The sequence below is a fragment of the Equus caballus genome, chromosome 9 (genome assembly GCF_041296265.1).
Source record: "Equus caballus isolate H_3958 breed thoroughbred chromosome 9, TB-T2T, whole genome shotgun sequence".
NCBI classification, from domain to species: Eukaryota; Metazoa; Chordata; class Mammalia; order Perissodactyla; family Equidae; genus Equus; species Equus caballus.
In genome coordinates this window covers 2,509,666-2,528,788 of record NC_091692.1, presented here as the reverse complement: position 1 = coordinate 2,528,788, position 19,123 = coordinate 2,509,666, and the positions used below count along the sequence as shown (strand labels likewise).

Below are 19,123 nucleotides of genomic sequence, written 5' to 3'. Positions count from 1 at the left end.
CATACAAAGTAGAGGAAGATTGGCACAGATGTTAGCACAGGGGGAATCTTCCTCACACACACACACACACACACACACACACACACACGCTGTGGAGGCATCCCACATACAAAGTAAAGGAAGATTGGCACAGATGTTAGCGCAGGGGGAATCTTCCTCACACACACACACACACACACACACACGCTGTGGAGGCATCCCACATACAAAGTAGAGGAAGATTGGCACAGATGTTAGCACAGGGTGAATCTTCCTCTCACACACACACACACACACACACATGCAAAACTTGAAATAATGATTGTTATCTGAGCCTACTAGTTGGTTAATAACAGTTATGTTTGTACAAAATAAATTCTACCTCTTAAATTTTCTTTTTTCATTTTGTAACTAGTTCATTGTAGACAACCTGGAGAATACAGAAAATCACAAAAGAATATAACAATTATCTGTAATTCTACTATGCAAGGGTAACCACCCCTAATAATTTGGTCTCTTGTCTTTTTCTTGTTCATAGACAAAACCACATTTGTTTTCTTCTTTGCATCTACTGGCTTATCCCCTGCTTTTTTGCTTTTTTTATATAACACTATAATATAATTTTTCCATGTTATCGAATTTTTGGATTCTTAGGATAGTTTAAGCTTCAATTATTTGTAAAGTTCCTATCACTGTATTCAAAAATTTGAGTTTATGTTCTAATTCTGGTGAGAGAGTTCATTGCTTTTATCAAATTCTTGAAACACTGTGTGACCCAAAGAAGATTAAAAACCAGAGTTCTAGTTTATGATTCTTAAGGACCATGCAATGTTTTTTCACACGATAATTTATTTAACAAGTCTATTCTTTGACATTTAGGTAGTTTCTAATAGTTCACTCAAGTGCCCTTATTCAAATATATAAATCTTTGTATTCATCTTAATTCCTTAGAAATTTTCTCATTAATTCCTAAAAGTAGATTTTGGGTTAAGGCTTAAAATGCTAATATTTAAAATAAGTTGACTTTTTTTAAGGATTTTTCTGTTTTTAACAAAAAAGAAAATCCACGTATAATTTGAAAATCAGTTTTTGATGTAGTTTTTAAACATAAGGAGTTATGAGTCAGGCAAATGTAAAAGCCATACTAATTTTTATGTATTCTGATTTAAAAAGATATTCTCTTGAAGCCTGGAAAGTTTGATTCTCTGCTATGCCTTGGCTTTTTTTTTGGTTGTGCAAACCGTCTTGGTTATAGAAATAAGTAGTCGGTTTTGTAAGCATACAGCACCTTGCCTGGTCTGATGGTGCTGGATTTGTACTTTTTTCCTGGCTATACGGTATCATTGGTGTAGATACGTAATACCTCAGTTAACCCATATTATTTTGGAATTGAATATTTTGTTTCACCTATTTATATGCTGTTTCTGCACTGAAATAAGCAATTGCATAGAACTTCTTTTTTAGTACTCATAATTATTTCTCTTAATCTCATAGCTCAGAGATAATTTTGTCTGCATGTATCTGTGTATAACAATTGGGATCATACTCTGCTTAGTTCTCTTAATGTTATATAACGTGCATTTCCCTGTATAATTCAGTGGTATTCTTTGAAACCTGATTTTTAGTAGTTTTACAATATTTTGCCATATACTATAATTTTTTAAAACCATGCTCCTATTGTTGCCATTTAGGTTGTTTTCCATTGTTATTACAGACTGTACTGAACCTTCATAGAAGATTATAATTATCCTCTATACAAAGATTGTAATACTTACCTGCCAAAGTGATTGTGGTAGGAAGGTTGTAATGTCAACGTACTTTGAAATGAAACTCTTATAAAATGTGTAAACTTAAAGTTACGTCTTAGGATTTAGTTGAGCCGAATATGCTCGGAGGAAAAATAAAGTTTTATAAAATTCATATATTTCTGATGTGCGTGGCTTCAGAGATCGTCGTGGTAGCATCTTCTATGCCCTGGGCAGGCAGGTGGTTTTTTGGACAGTTGAAAGGTGTGTTAGTCTGCCAGGGCTGTCATACCCAAACGCCACAGATGGAGTGGTTTGAACAGCAGAAATGTACTTTCTCACAATTCTGGAACTGGAAGCTTGAGGCCAAGGTGTTGGCAGAGTCGATGTCTTCTGAGGACTCTCCTTGGCTTGCAGGTGGGCGTCTTTCCTTGTGCCTTCACAGGCCCTGCCCTCTGTGCCTGTCTGTGTCCAGATCTCCTCTTCTTGTAAGGATGCCGGTCGTGTTGGATTAGGGACCCCCTAATGACCCCATTTCACTTAACTACCTCTTTAAAGATCCCATTTCCAGAGAGGGTCGCCTTCCGAGGCACCAGGGGTTAAGACTTCAATACATGCATTTTTTAGGAGGAATTTAGGGGGACACAACTTAGCCCATAACAAAAGGTAAGTAGATTAATTTAAAAAATTAAACCTCGTGATAGAATCATAGTGCTTTAATGATGGAAGAAACTATGGGCGTGAATCCCAGTCACTCATTTCATTCATTGAATAACTTAATCTAAGTGACTTTCTCATGAGTACAGTTACTTGCAGAGTTATGACTAGAACACAGGTTTTCTGATTCTTAGCTGCTTAATTTTGATTAGAAGTAATAGAAAATTAATACAGTTCAAGACAGCCTTGTAGAATTTAAAAATACTTTGATAATTGATAAAATTCTTGGTTGCCTTTCATTTAACCTCTGGACTCTGGATTTAGTCAGGTGTCAGTTGAATGAACTCTGGTTAAATTTTGGGGGTGTTGTGGTATTTACTTTTAAAAGAAGCAAAGAAATAAAAACTGTTTAAGAACAACACAATAGCCCAACTAAAACATGACTACCTGGTGATGAATAAAGATACTCGGTACTAAAAACGTTCCTTGTCTCCACTGTCAGGTAAGAATTCACTCACTGGTCTGGGCAGAAAGGTTGCTAATGAAAGGGTATTATGTTTTGGAGCTGTGCCGTATCCAGGAAATGTTTGATAACCAGCACCTTAAATGAGTAGAATCTGGGCGCCTTTATCGAAGGCTGCAGTGGAGGGGTGGTCTAGGCGTGTGGCCCTGTTCCACCGCTGTTTCCAGAGAAGAGGGTTTTTTTTGTTTTTTTTTGTTTTTTAAAGATTTTATTATTTCCTTTTTCTCCCCAAAGCCCCCCAGTACATAGTTGTATATTCTTCGTTGTGGGTTCTTCTGGTTGTGGCATGTGGGACGCCGCCTCAGCGTGGTCTGATGAGCAGTGCCATGTCCGCGCCCAGGATTCGAACCAACGAAACACTGGGCCGCCTGCAGTGGAGCGCGCGAACTTAACCACTCGGCCACGGGGCCAGCCCCCCAGAGAAGAGGTTTTTAAGGGATGAAGTGGGAGTGGACTCTCCTGAGAGGAAACAAAAGTAGACTGAGTCTTTAGGTCTTGTGACAATGAAAGAAGAGAACAACACTGAAAGCTGGTCTGGCTTTTAAGGAGCCCTGCATCTAGAATGCCTCAACAGTTCCAGTATGGTTTCCGGCAAGACACTTTGAGAAACAGTTTCTGATGGGAATAGTGGACAAGATAAAGACCTTAAAGGCAGATTCCAATATAGAGGAGGTAACTGGGACCACAGGAAATATTTGTGGGGGCCATGATAGTCTAGGGTCGTTTTAGGGATGAGGGGGCGTGGTTGGTCCTAGTGGAAAATGTTGTAAGGATTTGAGATGACTCTGTGAGAACTGGAAATCACAAAGACAGTGGCATTAATGAGCCGCTTGAAAGTAGAGACTGTCTTATTCATCTGTGTTGCTCAGTGCTTTGCTCAGTAGACAGCTAGAGGTTTAAAAAAATTTTAGAGAAGAAACTCACTTATTCAAATAAGTCTTACTGTAGAGTCTTACTGTGTATAAAACTTAGGGCAGTCTTGGGCCACGCAGTGTGCACAGACACACAGTCACATGCCCATAACTCTGTTACCCCCACAGTTCCTGAATTAACTTTCTTGGGACCCTCCTTGTCACACTAGTTTGAAAGCTGCTTGGCTAAAAGAACAAATCCAGCTCCTGGTTTTAACACCTTCGAGAGTCTTAATTCCGTCTTCATTTCTGCTTCTGGCTCGCTGTTGTCTGACTGCTCTGTCGGCTCGTCTCCTCCTTGTCTTCTGAGTATGCTCTGCTGCTGCTTTCAGGAGAGCAGTCTCTTCATCGCTAATCACTTCCTTAGTGTTTTCAATTGATTGTTTAGTGCGTCTGTATATTTAATTCTGTAACATACATGGAATTATTATAGATAATGGTGTGAAAAGGACATCTAAGTTAATTCCCTCCTGTTGCTACCCAGTTTTTTCATATTTTAATTTTTCTTATCACACGGGTGGATGTGGCCTGCTAACATTCTGTGTTCCACTTAGCAGGCAGGCCCTCCTCCTTTTTCTGTCTTGACAGTGATGCAGGCTCTGTAGCTTTCCTGTTTTCCCAGAAGTTGCATTTTTTACCTTTTCTTGTGGGGAAGATTGGCCCTGAGCTAATGTCTTGCCAATCCTCTTTTTTCGTTTGTTTTGCTTGAGGAATATTTCGCTGAGCTGACATCTCTGCCAATCTTCCTGTTTTATGTGGGATGCTGCCACAGCACGGCTTGTTGAGTGCTGCTGGGTCTGTACCTGGGATCCGAACCTGTGACCCCTGGGCTGCTGAAGCGTCATGTGCAAACTTAACCACTACGCCACAAGGCCAGCCACATATTTTACCTGTCATATCTTCTGACAACTTGACAAAAATTAGAAGCCCATAAAATTAATTGTGTTCTTTACATTGTTAGATTTAGGACTTTTCTTCATTAAATGAACATTTATTGAGTTTAAGGAAGAAACATGTAAAGAAGACAGTTTCTGATCACTTGTCTACATCCACCATAATACGAATTCAGCAGTCTCCCATATCAAAATGAATTTTGCAGTGGCCGAGGTCATTGTTCCTCTTCAAATTTATGAGGCTAATTTCTTTCTGTACTCAAGGCCCTGGCATTTTATTCTCATAAATTCATGTTTTTACATATCCATTCTCCTGATTCGTTTGGGGTGAGTTTGGAGTATTCATTCAACTAGCTGTTTCTTCTGTTTTTGAAGATGTTTACTTCTTCAGCCTTCGTGATGTAATATGAGTTGTTGTGGCCGTCCATAGCCTTGAATAAAAGCCACAACTAGCCCACCGTAAAATCACCTGTACTTTCCCAGGAAAAGTCCAACTGCAGCTTTCCGGGGAGGTCCACCACTTCTTCACATTTTAACCCTAGTGAGCCTTCAAGCCCTTAAGCTTCATTTGTTTTGTGGAGTAAGCCTGGGTGGATGGTGTCCAGAGCTTGTGCTCATGCAGTCCTCTATGTGTTGTCTCACAACTTTTGTGGATTTAAGCCTCATTTGCACCTCAGTTAACCTTCAGTGGTGTGTTAAGATCATTTGAATGCCATTCTAAATTGTGGAAGTTATTTGGTTGGCTCTGCAGAGGTGTGTGGTATTTTCAGCTTGCTTTTCTTTATGTCACCAGTGTTAGATACTGATATCTGAGGTAGATTTTTTCCTCTCCACCCCACACTTTCTTAAGTTGCAAAGGAAACATCCCTCTGTTGTCAAAGAAACGAAGCTGGACACTAGTTAAAGTGGTCAGGACAGATTTTAATCAATAATATCCTATTGCAATAAGGAAGAGGGTCCGTCTTGAACTGAACTCAACTTCCGATTGTACAGAGGTGTCCTGGCCTTTCAAAGGGAGAGTGGGAGAGGGGGGCAAGCAGATGCTAGATACCTCAGGGAAGGGGAGAATTAAAAAGGGTTGATCAGTGTAAATGTGGTTAGGCCAGCTTTGCTGGTCAGAATTCCATTTCCCACAGAGGCTGGGAGACCCCATACTTCTTCATGGTGGTATTTCAGAGGAATGTCTTTCAGGGCCTTGAGGAAGACACTCCTGAGTTGTAGAAGATACATACACATCTCAGAGGGAAAGCAGGAGTCACCATTGTAAGCCCTTCTTAGTAACACTCTCAGAAAGGGTGGTCAGGGGCCATCCCAGGTGTTGGCTGGAACGTAGTAAATTCTTTTAGCAGCCTTGAGCTTTCTCAGGCAGGCTCTTTGAGGGGGGCTAGCATGATCCCAGGGGTGCAGCCTTGAGCTGTTAGAAACTAGGTTAGTGTTTGCTCAAGTCTTTGAATGTTTGGGGATGGGGGTGTGGATGAAATCATTCATGCTGAGTTTGCAGTGTTTATGGGCCAAGGTTGAGACCTCGTCGAGAAGACGCTCAGAGGAGGCTGACTAGAGTTTAGTTAAGGAGAGAATCTTTGTCACTCTATTCATGGGTGAAAGGAAGTATAGCCGATTCCCACATTGGAGTGTATACAGAGCGTCATTTTTTATTTCAATTTTGCCACTGACGGAGCCACTTTAAACATTATAGAGAAGAGTCACATGGCTGCCATTTGAACCCTGGGAATTTCACTGAGTTTTGAATGATGTTAGTTGAACCAAGTACTTGTTACCGAACCAGGTTTGTTTTTGCCTGTTGCCCAGAAAGCCATACATTGAGATGACAAGATTGCGGCAGAGAGAGGGTTTAATCACAAGGCAGCCACGTGAGGAAATGGTAGGACGAGTCTCAAATCTGCCTCCCTGAAGATGGGGACTCGGATATTTATGGGATGGGGGAAGGTGGTCTGAAATATGGAGAGAGGTGACTGGAGGTGAGGACAGGTGAGGTCACTGATGAGCTGCGCAAGCGTAGTCAGACTCCACGCCTCTTCATAGGACACATGTTCACAAAATGGCGGCGTTAGCATGATCTGAGCCTCGAGTTTTTAGCTTCTTGACATGAAAAGATTGCTTATTGGACATTGGCGCGGCCCAGTTAATGAGCTGGTGGTCTCAACCAGCCTGAAGTGGACAAGGGATTCTAATTCCTGAAAAACAGCTCACACCTCTGTTACCATGGCGACCCAGGCTCCAGGGAGATTTTACCTACAGGAACCTAGAGGGAGTCAGAGAGCATATTGCCTAAGCAGCCAGTTGACAATGGGTGTGTTAAACAGCTGAAAGCTGTAATCAGTAATTGCAGAAAGAAAAAAATCCTTTAGTTCCTTGCTGCTTAATCATTAATGGCTAACTGTTTACTGGTTTCAAACTTAACTTTTGTCAAGCAGAACATCTTGAAATCCATTAAGTTCGCTTCAAATTGACTTATGTCCAAAATGGTTTACAGTGAACAAAATGGTAGGGGAACATAGCAGAGAAGAGTGTCATTTATGATAGAGGACAGAGCATAGTAAAGCTTAATTCTATTTAAAAATTTGCTTTAGCCTTATTTACGTAGCTAATACTAGTTATTTGTCTAGTTTACCTAAGTCTTAAGTTCTCCTTTTTAAATCCACATACTGTCAGTACAAAGATATTTTAAAGCTGAGGTTTTGAACAAACGGTATTTTTATGTCTGTGATATAAGTGCATCTCTGTTCTTCAGAAAGATTTTTAGGATTGAAATTACTGAGTGAGGGGCAATGAGCAGCTTTAAGTGTCCAGATGCGTGTCGCTGTCCAGTTGCCTTCCTGAAAGGTTATTCTAGTCTGTATCCACAATCTGGAGTGTGAGAGTGCCCATTTGGAACTGTTTGCCACCCTAATAGATAAAAAGGGGGAGTTTTTCTTATCACAGCATTTATTTGATCATTACTGAAGTCAGATGTTTGTTGGTCATTCATATTTCGTGATTTGTGATTGTCTTATATTCTTTGTACATTTTTCTGTGGTTTGTTTCTTTTATTTTCACTGATTTTTAAGAGCTCTTTGTTCTCCCAGTTGTTTGCCTCTTTTATTTTTATCCTCAGTTTTGATTTATAGAAGTTTAGTTTTTTTTGTCATTAAAGTTTATTCATCTTCCATTGTTTTTAATGCTCAGAGAATCCTTTCTAATCCCTATGTTTGATGATTATCTATTTTCTGATAATTGCCTATTTTCTTCTTGCACATTTATTACTTTATTTTTACTGTAATTTCTTTTGCGAATTCTGAAATTTATCACATGATAGGAGATGGAACTTGGTGAGTTATTGCACCTTGACTCATAGTATGATATAATGGAAAGACTTAGGAATTAGAAAACCTGGTTATTCTTAGACTCTTGCTTACAAGCTTTGTAACCTAATGCACTTATTTTTTTCCTAAAATTCCACTGTAATCATATTTATGTGTGTGTTGCCAGCCTCCAGAATGGCCCCCAGGCATTCCTTCCTTCTGGCATCCCCTCCCACACTGAATCGGGAACGGTCTGTGTGACAAATAGAACATGGCAGGAGTAATGGTGTTTGACCTCCAAGACTTGACCCTAGAAGACATTTCAGCTTTTGCCTTGCTCTCTCGGATTCCTCACTCAAGGGGAAACGAGTTACCTTTGTGAAGACTCAGGAAGCCCTGTAGAGAGGCGCAGGTGGAGTGGGGAGGCCGCCTCTCAGCAGTCAGCACCGGCTTGCCAGCGCCACTTAAGCAGATTTTCCAGCCCCTCCCGAATTCCCAGCCCACAGAAACTATGCACAGTAATAAGTGGTTATTGTTATTTTAAGTGACTAAGTTGTAGGATAATTTGTTACGTAGCAGTAGATAATGCAGTGTTCAAGCAATTTTTTAAAATAGCTTTGTGAGCCAGCCCTGATGGCCTAGTCATTCAAGTTCGACACTCACAGCTCGGCAGGCCTAGTTTGGTTCCTGGTCACGTAACCACACCACCCACCTGTCAGTAGCCATGCTGTGGTGGCAGCTCACATAGAAGAACCAGAAGGATTTACAACTAGAATATACAACCAACCACGCACTGAGGCTTTGAGGAGAAAAAAAAGAGGAAGATTGGTGACAGATGTCAGCTCAGGGCCAGTGTTTCCCTGTAAAAAAAAAAAGGTAAAAATAAAAAATAAATATAAAAATAAAAAAAGCTTTAGAATGTGACTCTGAGCTAAATCTAAATCTGTGAAACACCTTAAAAACCGAGATTTTTGAAGATCTTTTGTTTTCTCTGGGGACAGAGTGTATATTTTCGACAAATCCGTGATTATAGGATAAATTATCTAGTTACATACCTAGTTCCTCAGAGACTCAGATTGTTCTGTTGCCCTATTAGAACTAAGGGAGAATGTCTGGGAGGTAGGAAAAATCAGCTTCTGCCTTAAGTTCCCTGAGGACAGCACTGTCTTCACAATTTATTGTGACTGTTTATTGAGTACCCCCTTCTGTCAGGTGCTGAGGATGTATGACTGAATGGAGGGACAGGGACTCTGCGCTGTTGGGGACCAGTTTAGTTAGGAAGGCAGACCCCTGCCCCCCGAGAAACAAATCCTGGTAGTCAGTCCATTGAAGGAAATAAGCGGAGAGATGCTGGGGAGGTGGCTTCAGGCTGGTCAGGGTTCCTCCTGCTGTCTCAGATTGCAGGCCTGGCACACACTGGGCGCCCAGGTGTTGAATGGATGGCTGCGTCTGAGTTAGTCTGTCTACACTGTAATTAGGATAATGCTCTCGTTCCCTGCCCCCACATACATGCGCTTGTGGATGGGAGTTAGTTATGTGATAATCCTTCCAATTTTATGATTCAAAAATGTTATAGCCCAGCCTTCCATGTTTAGCACTGGGAAAGACTTAATGGTGCGAACAGCCTCCCACTTCAGCACAGTTATGTCCACAAGTTTTTGTGGCATTGATGAGTTTTGCAAAGAGGCAGGGGTGGTCTCTAAGGCCTTCCTTCTTGCAAAACAAACAAACAAGGCAAAGAAAACCTTATGAACTGCGGTTAGAATAGTGAATTGCCACTCGAGGATACTGAGCTTTTGCTAACAGCCAGATAGGGGAGCTGAGCTTGTCCAGTAGTGTGGACTCTTGGAGGAGGTGCCCTCAACCCACTGGCAGAGTTAGAAACAGACCCTGACTGTGCTGAAGCCCAGAGATTACCCTTAGACTAGAATCAGAGCATGAACTCACCATCAAAGATTCCAGATTACAGGAACAAGCCATCGTAAGCAAGGGTTGGCTGATGTTTTCTGTAAGGGGCCAGATAGGAAATATTTAGGCTTTGCAGGCTGTAGTCTGTTGCACATGTTCCACTCTGCCATTGTGGCAGGACAGCAGTCATAGAAAAATATGTGAACGAATGAGCATGGCTGTGTTTAATTACAAGCTAATTTACAAAAACGAGTTGACAGGGCAGATTTGGCCTGTAGATCCTAGTGTGCTGACCCCTGGAATACAGGTTGCAGTAGATAACTTTAAGACAGAACAGCCGTTAAGTCTGAACAGTGATGAAAAGTAAAAATCTACAGAACCACAGTATCCCAAGAGAAAGTCGTTCCTAGACACATGACACCCGAGACGAAAAAGCAGCTGTGGGGAAAACCATGTGATTCGCAAAGATTTATAGCTTAGAATTGCAGAATTGGCAGGACTAGCAGAAGACAGTGGGAAAATATTTTCAAAGAGTTGGGAGAAGATTGTTATCAATGCCCAGCAAATCTTTTGAGGATGAGAATACAAACATTTGCAGATTAAAAAATGAGAGAATTTACCAACTAAGAGACCTACACTAAAGGGGTTGTGAAAGGCTATGATTTAAGAAGCTACTCAAACAGCTAGATATTTTAGGAATGAGAGCCAAGTCTCCAAATTCCAGATACTTTAAATGGAGAGAGATAAGAATGAAATAGAATGGTGGTCAGTATACTCTTCACATATAGATTATTAGAATCTAGATAAAGATGAAATTAATGCTTTTGTACTTTTATGGGGGTGTTTTTTGTACTTTTGTATTTCCCCTAGTTTCTTTGTTTTTATTAATGTCGTTTTTGTGATGTTGAGTCAAATTGAAGCTTTTGGTGCTGCAAATGGTTGGGGTGGTAATTCTGTAAGAGCTTCTCTTATAACATGGTTCTTAAATTTTTTGCAAAGGATTCTGTCCAGCACTTAGTAGTTTCAGATTTTTTTGTCTTATCTTTTCTGTACTTGGATAATTAGTCAATGTCCTATGCTGGACATTTAGTAAATGGAAAAAAAAAAACTAACCAATTTGTTAAATATAGGAAAGACGAAAGTCAAAGACTTTAAGAAGTGAAGTGTTCCATGATTTCAAAAGAAATCACTGCAGAAGGCCAGTGAAGATCAGATGGAAAAATTGGCCTTATTTTGGATAATAAAGGGATCACTGTTAACTTGTAATATATATTCTGTAGGGGAGAAGAAGCTGGAGCGAGGTGACCTGGAGTTTAAGTGAGAACTAGGTGGCCTAATAACAGGAGGGAAATGTTTGGTTTTATATAAAAAGAAATGGTTAACTATTGTCACAGTACTTACCGTTTATTGAGCTCTTAACTGTGTGTCAGCTGTGGTGCCAAGAGCTTTCTGTCTGGTTTTGCGTTTGGACCTTGTGGCAGTCCCTTTAGTCCGATGCTCTTTCCCCGTTTTGTAATGAGGAAACTGAGGCCTCGAGGTGTTTGCCCGCTTCCTCGAAGTGCAGCAGAAGCAGCAGAGCTCGAGTGAGTGACCAGGCCACCTGACTCAACCACAAGTCTCCTTATGTGGTCATGAAAAGCAAGTTTGGGCAATTGCTGCATTGTTATCAGATATATTTGTATGTTCTCTGAGGGTTTTACTGTGCAAAGGAGCAATTAAAGATGATGGTGAAAGCGTGTGGAGGGGGAGAGGTGTTGTTCCACGTGGTGTGAAAGGGTGTGACCTTGGGGTAGGAGAGAAGGGTCTGCTGGTAAAAAGGGAGGTAACTCCTTCCATGTGTAGACATCGAGTCCTGAATTAGAGTAGTTCTTCGTACGCAGTGTGGATTTCTAAAGCATTGTTCTATGTGGCAAAATCTTTTAAATTTGGGTTTTTTTCCCCTTAGTGGAAAGAGTGAAAGAACAATTAAAACTTTCCTTGGAAAACAAGAACGGCATAGTGCAAACTGGTGAATTAACAGTTGTGCTTGACGGATTGGTGACTGAGCAAGAAAATCTAACAAACTGCAGACCATCTCCACCCAGTAAGTGAACTTCATGTCTTTTTAAAATTTGAAGGAAAAAAATCAGCAGGAAGTATATAAAAACTTAGTTTCTTGCTTTCTTGTTGTTCAGTAGAAATACAGCAAAATGGTGATGCCTTACATGAAAATGAAGAGCCTTTGGCGAGTTCAACTACCAGGTAAAATACTTTGTTTTAGTATTTGTGGCAAAGTAATGTAACATTTCCCATATGTGAAGTTTTTAATTTTAACCTTAGTTTGCCATAGAATTTAAAAGCTCATATCTAAACACGTCATTTGGTTGAATTCTTCCAAAAGTAGTTTTTAAAAAAATGAACAGCTTTATGGAGATATAATAAATACACCATAAAATTCACCCTTAGGAAGTATACTTTTCAGTATTTTTTAATATAATCACAGAGTTGTGTAGCCATCACCGCTGTCTGATTTCAGAACATTCTCATCACACTCAAGAAGAAGCTGTACCCATGAGCAGCAGCCTCTCCCCATTCCGTTCTCCTCCCAGCTCCTGGCAGCCATGAATCTGCCTTGTCTTTGTGGATTTGCCTGTTCTGAGCATTTCATATAAATGGAATCATACAATCTGTGGCCTTTTGCTACTGGTTCATCCATGTTGCAGTATATGTCAGTACTTCATTCTTTTTTCTTGGAAGTGGCCTTTCAAAATCTGTATTTAGGCATATTTTTTCAGTAAATAGCGTCAGACAGTGTGGGAAGATGGGTATCTTACTGCTGTCTGAACTGGCAGTTCCTGTGGATCACTACAAGAGAGATCCTCCATAGATTGTGGCCATCCCTCAGAACTCATCCTGTCATTTCAGAGACTCCCTCGTATTCGTGTTTAATGACAACAGAGGCTTTCTAGTTGAATAATTTAAGTTGGAATAAAAGCGTGTAATAGATCAAGTATAATGGAATGAACACCTGAAGATATAAAAAAAAATTACTCTAAAGTTGACTTGTTGCATTTGAAAAAGCATACTAGTATATGACAGAGTGTGACCTTTATTTTAATCTGCAGTTACTAGTTACTAGTATCCTTACTTCTAAATTACCACTAAATGATTGTCATCAGAGCGCTTAAACAGATAAGTATGTCTTCTAAATATATATTTGGCTTAAATAAATTCACTTAGTATCCATAGTATAATTTGCATTGAGAAAACTGAGGACTGAAAGAGTACAATCAGATTGAATGTCTTAGCACATACACGTATGTGTCTTTTTGTGATTTTTGAAATACATGTTTAGATGGGTAGAGGAGCTTGAATCACTGCCGGTCTGAAACCCGTTGTTGTTTATTACCTAACAACCCATTTGAGTCAGAGATTCGCTCTCAGCACTGGGGGAACCAGATGGGGTCTTTGGCCTGGGCCGTGGGTTCTTGCTGAGTGCCTGGGGGTGCTTGCTCAGATGCTTACGGAGTGCCCGTCCGGTGCCAGAGACTGGCCCAAGCACTAGAGTATCAGCCCTGTTCCCAGGAAGTTTTCGCTCTGGCGGGATAAAGGCAGATGGTAAACAAGTGAGGAAATAAATGAGCTGATTAGAGAGCGATGAGAACTAAGAAGTCACTGAAACAGGGCACGGGGACAGGAATGGAAGGGAGCCTGTTTTCAAGAGAGATGTCAGGGCATCATTTCTGAGGAAGTGCCATTCGAGCCAAAATTGAAAGGCCCTAAACGAACCCTCCACGCAGAGTTCTGAGTGCAGAGCACGTACGGCTGCAGAGGCGCCGAGTGTCTTTCTAGTTAGTTTAATGCCCTACTAATTCTTCTCACTCTAGAATATAGTAGTTAACCATTTTTTGATAATCCTGTAGACATTATAATTTTACTGCCTGTGTATAATAGTTTGTAATAAACATTTGAGGTCTTTTCGGCATGTTTTTCACATTCGGTAAAATTGATCCAGTGTATTGGCTGCAAGGTGAGCCAGGTGGAGCTTGGAGAGAAATCGAGCAGACGGAGAGATTGGGGGGCTGATTTTGAAAAGCTTGGTTGTCTGTGGTAAGAAATCTCGATCTTATTCCAAATATAGTGGATTTTAAGCAGGAAGGGGACATGATCTGATTTATACTTTTTAAAAAACATTAAGGCTGCTTTGTGGAGGACAGCAGCTACAGGATGGCCGTGTGTTTGGAGAAGCTCCTGGTCACTACATGGTACTGCCTGACTCTATCCACTGCCAATAAGACTTAAGTTACAGTTTTTATTAATTTATTTGCAGTTGACTTATACACTATAAATTCTTTTAACTCTGGGATATTATATTTAGCTTTTTCAGACCATGCATTCATTATTTTAATGCTGAGTATATAATAATTTGTAATCAATATCTGAAGACTTTTTCAGCTTATTTTCCAGTATTTGGTGAACTGACAGTAGTTCAAAGTTGATTTTTGTAAGTTTGATGAGCTTTTTGAAAAAAAATTCAGAGCATTTTAAAATAGAAGTAAATATTCTTAGACTTAAATATTTAAAAAGTACAGTTTGATCATTATTTTGAAGGACTGAATTCATTTTGACTTAGTATATTTGTGTATTTCAGTGTGTGTTTATCTGCCAGTGTGGGTATGCTTAGAAGTGAAAGTGATTTAAAACTTTAATAAAAGCATGTTGTGTCTTTGTTCATTACTCTATCTCATTACTTTGCTTGATGGTTAAGAACTCAGTAAATATTTCTTAGGAAACTTCTGTTGAAAAGTAAGTCATTGATGTAAGGCATCTTTTTCTTAAAGGTTGGCTGTTGAAGGTACTAATGGAATAGATATTCATGCACCTGCAAACACTCTAGTCCAGAACTCCTGCTGTTCGTACGTAGTTAATGGAGACAGCACGCCTTCATCCCCATCTCAGGTTGCTGCCAGGCCCAAGAATACACCAGCTCCAAAACCACTCACCCCTGAGCCTGCCGATGACACTGGTAATGGTAAGCTTGGCTGTCTGGGACACGCTGTTTAACTGAAAACTAGATTAAATTGTGTGCATCTGTGCCTGCACTTCTCTTAGTGTGCAGTCTTTCTTAATCTTCAGTTCTGTTATAGGAATTTAAAAATTACAATGCCTGAAAGTTTTTCTAATAATTTGAATTTTCCTAAATTATTTATAAAGATATTCCAAAAATATACTAAGGATAACAACACATTTCACTAAGCAAGTACTTACATGATAGCTAGATTCTTAAGGCTTTGTGCTACAAAAAATACTATTTAATTCATAATATGGAATATATTCTAAAATTCGTTGATTTATTAGTAATGAATGGTTCCTTTAACCTGTCTTTCAATATACAAATATTTATTTCTCAGCATGTAACTTAGTAGGAAAAGGTGCCGTGAGCTGATAAAATTCTCAGAAAGTTTTATATTTTCTAAGAGAGCTGTTCTGTTATAGAAGGAATGCCTAAGGGAGATTTCCTCTATAATCCTGGTTTTCAATGGACTCAGCTGTAAAATGCATAAAGTATTTTTTGTTTAATCTTAAGTATTAACTCTTTCAAATGAATCTCTGGAAACGCAAACATCTCACTTGCTTAAGATTACTACATGTGTGTTGGGGCTGGAGTTGGAATCCTGGTCTTTTGATTCTGGAATCCATTTTCTTTCTTGTGCTTGTCTATTTATGAGAAAGTATTTGAAAGTAAAAACATTTAAAGAAGCAATTTAGTGGGGCTGGCCCAGTGGCACAGGGGTTAAGTTCACGTGCTCTGCTTCTGGGGCCTGGGGTTCGCCGGTTCGGATCCCTGGTGCAGAACTACACACCCCTTGTCAAGCCAGAAAAAAAAAATAGAGGAGGATTGGCAGCGGATGTTAGCTCAGAGCTAATCTTCCTCAAAAAAAAAAAAGCAATTTAGTAATTAAGTGAAAATAGATGGATTCATAGGTAAGACAATTGTGTGTTTACACCCAAGGTTGGGGGATATTTAACATGTGTTATCCTCAGAGTTTTTATAAACATGGGAACTGACATATGAATGGTTTTTGGGGGGTTTTTTTTGGTGAGGAAGATTGGCTCTGAGCTAACATCTGTGCCAGTCCTCTCTGTTTTGTCTGTGGGACACAGCCACAGCATGGCTTCATGAATGGTGTGTAGGTCCGCACCTGGGATCCAAACCCATGAATCCTTGGCTGCCCAAGTGGAGTGTGCGAACTTAACCGCTAACACCACCAGACTGGTCCCATGAATGGCTTTTTAATAATTTAAATTTGTTTGTTAATGCTACCTTTTTTTAAAAAAAAGATGGACTTAAAGATCCTAAGTACTCAAAATATGTAGAACTTTTTAGTTATTAAGGTGGCTGGAAAATGAACACAAGATCAGTGCATATAACCAGGGTGAAATTAGTGAGTAAAGTGCGTTTATTTTCTGATTCTGGTTCTTTCTGGTATGAGCATTTGTCTCAGACTTCTGTTAGCAAAATAGAAAAGGGACATTAGATTATTCAGAATTGTCTCTAAGAACTGAGCAAATTAAAACAGCTGATACTCCATCTTTTATGGATTTATATGAAATGACATAATCTGAACAACATTCTTAAGAATTCCAAGAAAGTTAACACAATAGTGAGTTTCACAGAACTCTACCTTAAATTATCTATCCTAAATTTTACAGTTTTAAAAATCAGTCTGAGGAAGTACCAATAGGAAGGACCAATAATTTATTTTTTAAAAGTATCAACACCTAGAAAAATGGTTTATCTGAGTACCAGAGTTCTTCACAATAAAACATGAATCCAGTGCTTTTTGGCCACATGGGTTTTTAAGTTATCAGATATTTACCTATATCAGAAAACATGAAGAAAAAATCCTAGTTATCCACCTGTAAAATAATTTACATTTTAAAACAGTGTACTTTCTCTGCCAACTGTTCAAAGAGGTTGTAAAAAATAAAGACAATACCCTTATGTGACCAAATGAAGGAGTTGATTTGCTGTATGAGATTATCATTGGATTCAGAGTGATAGATGCCGTTTCCTTCTTTCTGGAAGTGAGTAGATAGCAGGGCAGTGATTTAAGTCCACTGCTGATTCATGCAAAGTCTCAGCATGTCGAATGCTCGTTTTACAAAGGCGTGTCCCCCCATTTCATTCTCGTCACTGCCCTCCATTAAAGTCTGTGGACTTTGGAGATTTAGCTCTGCTTCCCGGAATATTTAGCTGTTTGAGTAGGTTGGTGGAAGGATCTCTTGACCACCAGTTAGTTGCACGTTTTGGCGTTGGGCGTATTCACACATTGATGCAGAAGGCGAAGGACTTACCGAGGCCCCTTGCTGTGGAGTCTCTTAGTTCCGCTCTGTAGCTTGTCGAATACCTTATAGACTCTTTGCATTGGGAGTAAATTCACTTCCCCCATTCTTACCTATCCTTACCTGAAATTTCAAGGTGAAAGACATCATATATGTGAGGAACTAGAAATGAAGGCTCCACCGTAAATAATTCTCATGACGTTCACTCTTACGGCAAGGAAACCTAAGACAGTCAGAATAACGGCCAGTGTTCGTGCTGTCTGTGTTCTGAACGCTGCATCTCCACGTGCGGAAGCGACTCTCACAGTCACTCCTTGAGACAGATCTGGTATTTTTCTCAGCAAGGAACTGAGGCACAGACAGATTGCAGCTCGGAGGTCGAAGAGCTGTGGTTGCCGTCAGCTGTGTGGCTCTAGACTCCGCCCTCTGCTCTCCTGTTCACGATGATGTGGTGATTTTTACAGCGTCTGAGCACTGTACTGTCCGTCTGTTATAATGGGACAGGCTTCGAATGGCATTCCCCCAACCAACCTAGTGATTGTGTTTGCACCTTCTCTCACTATTGTTGGTGACATGTGACAAAACAATTCGGCCGTTGTCATTCCATTGGCCGGTTTACAAAGGCTTCCGGAATCTGATATCCGGTCTGTTGGTAGCAACCACTTAGCCGATGTCTTGTGTGGTCTGCCATCCCTCAGTAGGAGGATGAATTCAGGTATCTTTTCAAAGGATGGGGTAATCTGCTTTAAGGTGTTGGTATAAAAATGATATTCCTGTTTTGAATTAAGCACTTTAAAAATCAGTTTTCATTGTTGAAGTGGTTGTGTGGGGACGGGAGTGTGCATATTCTGTGTATAAGACATTACACACTCCTAACCCCTTACCTGCCATTCTAAAATCCTAAAATCTTTAAAACCAAAAGTTGGGGTTTTTTGTAAACTCATCTGATGGCGAAATGACTAGAACTGACTTAAGGTATTTATGGTTTATCATGCTTAATCTGCCTCTACATTTTGCTACAGAACTGTTACTGTGTTTAATTACGATGTGTAGCCTCCAGACACACTCGGGCATTAGTTAAGATACGATATATGTGCTATATGACCTTTCTAAATTCCAAAAAGTGAGCGAATTCTGGAGCACATTTCAGGTGGGGGGGTGTGGGCCTGTGCTAGGCGGTTTGAGACAGACGGCTGCTTGTCACCAGAGATGGTATTGTACACGAGGCGCCCCTGCCCACACCCTGTTCTGTTGAGTCTTGGTTAAGGGGCTCCATCAGGTAACTCGGTAACTTTAGTTACTGTGACTATCGGCAGTTATTTTAAGCTAAAATAGGAGGCAGTCATCACTAAAAAGATTAGGTTTGGTTTCTAACAGGGCTGCGTTCAGATCCCAGCTCTAGCACTTGATGTGGTAACTGTGTGTCCTTGGACAAATTGAACATCCTCAAAATTTAGCTCCTCCATGTATAGAAAGAGAATAATGCTCAGTTAACTACCTTTTAGGATTGTTTTGAAGGTTAAGTGAAATAATAAATCTAAAACGTCTACCACAGTCTTTGGACAGTGATAGGTATTTAAGAAAAATATGATTGTCTTCTCCACTTCTTCCCCCGTACTCCTAACTTCTAGTGTGAAATAACTTTTTTCTAATACATAATTGTTGTTTTGTTATTAAAATAGATTAGAGCTCAGTATGATAAGTTTCAGGCAGAACTGATTTCATAAGTTTATTAGAATTTGGTTTTTAGCTTTTTATTTTTCAGTAATTACATATTCACAGAAAGTTGCAAAGAAAGGTACAAGGAGGTCCCATGCATCCTTCGCAGCCTCTGCCAGTGTTAATATAACTGTAATACAATATCACAATCAAGAAATTG

The 19,123-nt window shown here is 39.9% G+C and overlaps 1 protein-coding gene across 27 annotated transcripts in view; it reads left to right on the top strand.

Moving 5' to 3' along the window:
* Positions 1-19,123, top strand: part of WWP1 (WW domain containing E3 ubiquitin protein ligase 1) — a 106,622-nt gene that overhangs the window by 35,244 nt on the left and 52,255 nt on the right. For 12 of the 27 annotated variants that reach the window (XM_023648362.2, XM_070222059.1, XM_070222040.1 and 9 more), the window contains 3 exons: positions 11,864-12,001; positions 12,093-12,159; positions 14,739-14,929. In XM_023648362.2, the coding sequence (XP_023504130.2) occupies positions 11,864-12,001; positions 12,093-12,159; positions 14,739-14,929 (396 nt within the window). Of the gene's footprint in view, positions 1-11,863; positions 12,002-12,092; positions 12,160-14,738; positions 14,930-17,866; positions 17,960-19,123 lie in introns of those variants that run through there. The other 15 variants (XM_070222062.1, XM_023648363.2, XM_070222048.1 and 12 more) reach the window with 4 other exon arrangements.